The following is a 5,744-nucleotide window of genomic DNA, read 5'->3' as shown; positions in this document are numbered from 1 at the left end:
TTCGTCATTGACCCATTTAGCGTTAACCATATTATTGATTTTATGTTTCAACAAGTAAAACCGACTATCAGATAGATTTTCATTAAGCCGTGTCAATTGTTCGGATTCAATTCTGACGATCAACACAGTCAATCGTTAAGTCTTTTGATTTACATATTTTATAAGAAACCGTCCAAAGAAGTTTATCAATTCCTTAACTTGCTGCAAAACTCGAACCCTGGAGTTTGGTTATTTTTATATTATTGTTTTCAAACTAATCAACTAAACCGCTTGACATCGTCTGTCCACTTTAAATATTTTTATAACAAAATTCGACTTTCACTTGCACTTTCCACTGATTCCCTGTGGATTCGACACCTTACTTGCCCTAGCTAATAAAGGTATTTTATAAGTATTTTTGATTGACCTTTCGACATCGATCAAAATGGCGCCGTTGCCGGGGAATCAACGCGCAAAGTGCTAGTCTAGCTTAGTTATTAGTTTTTGTTTTTTTAATTTTTCTTCGTTGATTTTACGCGGGGTGCTAGTGTTTTTGTTTGTTCAGGTAACTTCACAAGTTGATGCCGACGAGATATTCCCGTGAGAAATAGCCGTTCCAATTTGATCCCGAAATCGAGAAAACAACAAGACGAAACGAGCAGCTCAGAAACTTATACCAAACCAAATGCCCGAAATCATAACACCAAAAGAAGAGACCATGAGTAACCGAAACCGAAGGGACCCAAATGTTTACCAACCACATAACCAAGAACAACCAATCCCACAAAACCAGTACGTTAACTGTGAGAGAAACCACAATTTGTTCAACAAAAGAGATCTTAACCGTAAATCTAGAAACATGGATGACAACTTTCAATCAGATCCGCCCCAGTAACCGTCAAAGACACGATGATTTGAGAGAGGAAAGACCCGAGGTTAATCGTGCTCGTTCACGAGTGGAAAATTAGCAGATAGGGGACGACCTTGGTTTCATTTCTGAGGATGAGGAGGAGTTTAGAGATGAACAAGGGGGTCGATATCAGCAACAAGATCTCTGTGATGACCAAGAGATTAGACAGAATCATCCGGAAAATCAGAGAGATCGAGCTCTAAGACAGCAACCAAAAAATGAACAACCATATTATGATTTTGACGATGGAGTTCCAAGGGCATTTGTTTCACCGCCAGTCAGAGGCGTTCAAAGCCACTTCATTCCACAAGTGGCTACGAATCCTCTACCGATCATCATTCCAGTCAGACGTGGAATAACTTTTTCGGTAAGGCAAAATAGTTTGACGGGATTACCTACATTTCATTGAAAGGCTACAGAAGAACCATACATACACTTGAATGACTTCAACTCAATATGCGCAATCATCTCGAGTCAAGGTTTTACTGCGGAAGAGGTGAAGATGGTAGTCTTCCAGTTTAGTTTGAAAGATGCGGCGAAACAGTGGTTTCTATCATTGCTATCAGCTAGTATTTTCACTTGGGGAGACTTGGCACAACAATTTTTAGATGAGTATTATACTCCACAGAGGCCCACAACAACATTCGAAACTTTCAACAGATCACCGATGAAAATTTCTATGAATCATTCCAACGGTTTAAACGATTGTTGAGGACTTGTCCGCATCAAGGGATCGCCTTATGGGAGTTGATAAAGGCATTCCATGATAGTCTCTCAAATGATGTTGTTTGTGACCTCCAAGCCACAATGGATCTTTCCTTGCAAATGATGAAAATGAGGATTGGGGATATTTGGAGAGACATGCGAGTAATTCAAAGAGACAAGCACAGTCGAACAAGATGTCAAAAAGGACGGTGGTAAAATCAGTTGAAAATCATGGGTCAGATGATAAAATGGATAGATTGGAAAAGAAGATGGATAGGTTGTTAGTAGCAGGTGTACAAGGAGCTGAAAATTCGGGAAAAACATATCCGGTATGTGAAGGTTGTGGTGAATTAGGACACGAGGTTGCAAGTTGTGGGGTTGGGCAAGATGAAGAAACTGAGGAAGAGGAGGTTAACTATATGCAGGGTGAAAGGAGATACAATAACATGAATTCGAATACCTACCCGCCGGGCCTCAGAAATCATCAAAACTTCAGTTATGGAAACCCGAACACACAACAGAACACGAATTTTCAGGGCGGTTCTCAGAAGACAGGTTATTAGTCGAACCAAAAACAATATAGTAATAGTTCGGGCAGCGGTCAGAGTGGGCACAATCAAAGGGATTCTAGGGGTTACAATAAGGGTTATCAAAAGAGTTATCACCAGGGGTAAGGAAATTCTTCGGGAAACAAAGAGGAGTTATTTAAGGATGTGATGGAGTTATTGAAAGAGATGAAGGCAGATCAAGAGACTCAGAATAAGGCATTGAATAAGAGGTTAGAGCTTCAAGAGAAGGCAAATGCTGTGAGAGATAAACAGGTGAGTCAATTGGCCGAAGAAATGGCGAGCCTAAAGCGAAATCCATCCAAGTTACCAAGTGACACTTTGAAGAATCCTAGCCATCAAAACAACAGCTCTTCAAGTGGAAAGAACACCCACATTAACCAGGTAAGTACTCTTAGAAATGGTAAAGTTTATGATAACGGGGTAAATCCATCATCATTCTTCGAAGAAGGACTGGCGGAAGATTTGGGAGAAAATGGGAACAGTGATGATGAGGTGGAGATTATACAAATAAATAAACCGAAAACGTTAATTAATAAAAATTTAAACAAATCGATAAAAGAAAAAGAAACACCAACCACCAAGGAGACGGGGCCCATGGGTAAATCCATCCCGTTTTGTCAGGCATTGGTGAATCCCGCAACATCATCACCAAAAAAGGGGCCCACATCAGGAGGAAATGTGGGAAGTCTTTAAACAAGTAAAAATTAATTTACCCCTCATTGATGCTATCAAACAAGTCCCCGCTTATGCTAAGTATTTAAAGGACTTGTGTACTCAAAAGTGAACTCACAAGATGCCCAAACATGTTGATTTAACGGCTAACGCGAGTTCGGTTTTGACGGGAATCCTCCCACCCAAGTTGCAAGATAAGGGAACGCCAATAATACCCATTCAAGTTGGCTATTTTAAAATGAAAAGGGCGTTATCAGATCTTGGAGCAGGGGTGAGTATTCTCTTGGGAAGCTTATATGACCAATATGATTTTGGTCCCCTTCGAAAAGCCGACACCACTGTGGTGTGAGCTGATTTGACACTTAAACATCCTAGAGGAATTGTTACTGATGTGATTGTTATGATCGAGGATTTTATTACCCGGTCGACTTTATGGTTTTATATTATGTTACAGTTGACCTGAAACGGCAACCGAACGTGATTCTCGGTAGGCACTTTTTGGCAACCGCTAATACTTTAATAAATTGTAGAACCGGAGTAGTTGACTTGTGTTTTGGGAATAAAAATCTTAGGTTGAATGTTTTTTCAAACGTATCTAACCCTCTGGTGAGTAATGAATGCTTCGCCGCTGACATCATTGACGGGTTGAATCCTCATGAAAATGAGGAAGATGCCACAGAGGAGTATGTTATTTGTTGCAAGACTCTAGTTGAGCATTCACATCAGTTGGAGAAGGAAGAAAAAGAGGTGGAAATTTATGCTGCAGGCATCGGAAAACCGCCATGGTTTCACCAGGTAGAGAAATTACCGGACACTATCGACTCCAAATTGAGACCATCACTTGAGAGTCCACCGGCAGTGGAGTTGAAGGAACTCCCAAAACATCTAAAATATGTGTTTTTGGGAGACAACAATACTTTACCTGCCATCATAGCTTCAAACTTAGAAGAATCTCAAGAAAAGGCTTTGATGGAAGTATTGAAAGAGTTCAAAGCAGCAATTGGATGGATGATTGCAGACTTGAAAGGAATTAGTCCATATATCGTGATGCATAAGATTATCACGGATCCCGAGGTGAAACCTGCACATGATGCACAAAGACGGTTAAATCCGAACATGCGGGAAATTGTGAAGAAAGAAGTCCTGAAGTGGTTGGATGCGGGAATTATTTTCCCTATCTTGGACAGTACTTGGGTAAGTCCAACGCAAACGGTTCCAAAGATGGCGGGCATTCAGATAACCCGTAATGAAAAAGGTGAAGAAATTGCTACCCGACCGGTGACCGGGTGGCGGATTTGTGTTTACTACCGGAAGTTAAACACCACGACATCTAAAGACCATTTCCCTCTACCGTTCGTTGACCAAATCATCGAAAAATTATCAGGTCAGAAATTTTATTGCTTTTAGATGGCTACTCGGGGTACAATCAAATTGCTATCCACCCCGATGACCAACATAAGACCACTTTCACATATCCATACGGTACTTTCGCATTTAGGAGAATGCCTTTTGGTTTGTGTAATGCCCCGGCCACCTTTCAATGGTGTATGATGAGTATCTTCTCAGATATGGTCGGGGAATCACTCGAAATTTTTATGGACGATTTTTCTATTTTCGGCTCATCTTTTGATTAATGCCTAAACGAATTAACAAAAGTTTTAAAAAGATGTGTAGAAACGAATTTGGTTTGAAGTTGGGAAAAGAGCCATTTCATGGTTCAAGAGGGAACGGTTTTAGGACATGTCATATCGAGTAGGGGATGGAGGTTGACCGGGCAAAAGTTAATGTCATATCTAATTTGCCACCCCCTACAAATGTTAAAGGAATCTGGTCATTTTTGGGACATGCCGGATTTTATCGACGATTCATTAAAAATTTTAGTGTCATCATAAAATCGTTGTGTAAATTGCTTTTAAAAGATGTACCATTTGTTTTTGATGAAGATTGTTTAAATGCATTTAACGTTCTTAAAAACAAACTAGTTGAGGCCCCAATTTTACTATCACCTGATTGGTCACTTCCATTTGAAATTATGTGTGATGCAAGTGATTATGCGGTTGGGGCTGTTTTGGGTCAACGGGTGGATAAGAAGCCCGTTGCCATATACTATGCAAGAAAAACCCTTTCTGATGCTCAAATATACTACACAACTACAGAAAAGGAGTTTCTCTTAGTAGTATATGCATTGGATAAGTTTAGATCCTTATATTTGTGGGAGCAAGGTTATTGTGTTTTCAGATCACAGCACTGTTAAGTATCTGATGAAGAAGAAGGATGCAAAGCCGCGCTTAATTGGATGGATTTTGTTGATCCAAGAGTTTAACGTGGAGATCCGTGATAAGAAAGGAAGCGAGAATGTGGTTGCTGATCATTTATCTAGACTGACGGGTCAAGAGGAAGAGAATACCAGGGCTATAAACGATCCATTCCCGGACGAGCAATTATTTGTTGTTTCTACTTTACCATGGTATGCTGACATCATTAATTTTCTTGTTGCAGGTACCATCCCAGAATTCTGGCCCAAGAAAAAGAAACATCAATTCATGTCTAAGGTGAAGCAATACGTGTGGGAAGATCCGGACTTGTTTAAAGTAGGGGCTGATCAAGTCTATCGGAGATGCATTCCAGATGAGGAGATTCGAAGTGTGTTATCACATGCCCACTCACTTGCATGCGGTGGATATTTCAGCGGGCAGAAAACGGGTCATAAAATTTTAGCTTGTTGTTTTTATTGGCCTAGTTTATTTAAAGATGCCGCAGAATATGCTAAAAACTGTGTAAGATGTCAACAGTTAGGTAGCATTTCCAGGAAGAACGAGATGCCCATCCAACCAATCCTCATTGTGGACATCTTTGATGTTTGGGGAATTGATTTTATGGGTCCGTTCCCAAATTCCTTCGGGAAGTAA

General features: G+C 40.3%; 1 protein-coding gene across 1 annotated transcript; it reads left to right on the top strand.

The window, feature by feature from the left end:
* The first annotated feature begins 2,310 nt into the window (after positions 1–2,310).
* LOC143631473 (uncharacterized) lies at positions 2,311–5,744 on the top strand. The gene is made up of 3 exons (XM_077100238.1): positions 2,311–2,644; positions 3,290–4,219; positions 5,074–5,744. The coding sequence occupies exons 1-3, from the start codon at positions 2,311–2,313 to the stop codon at positions 5,742–5,744; spliced, it is 1,935 nt and encodes a 644-aa protein (XP_076956353.1).

This window comes from Bidens hawaiensis, unplaced genomic scaffold, assembly GCF_021521415.1.
Source record: "Bidens hawaiensis isolate Kalapana, Puna unplaced genomic scaffold, B.hawaiensis_p1.1 tig00006083_1, whole genome shotgun sequence".
NCBI lineage: Eukaryota > Viridiplantae > Streptophyta > Magnoliopsida > Asterales > Asteraceae > Bidens > Bidens hawaiensis.
This window is presented reverse-complemented; position numbering and strand designations above follow the sequence as displayed.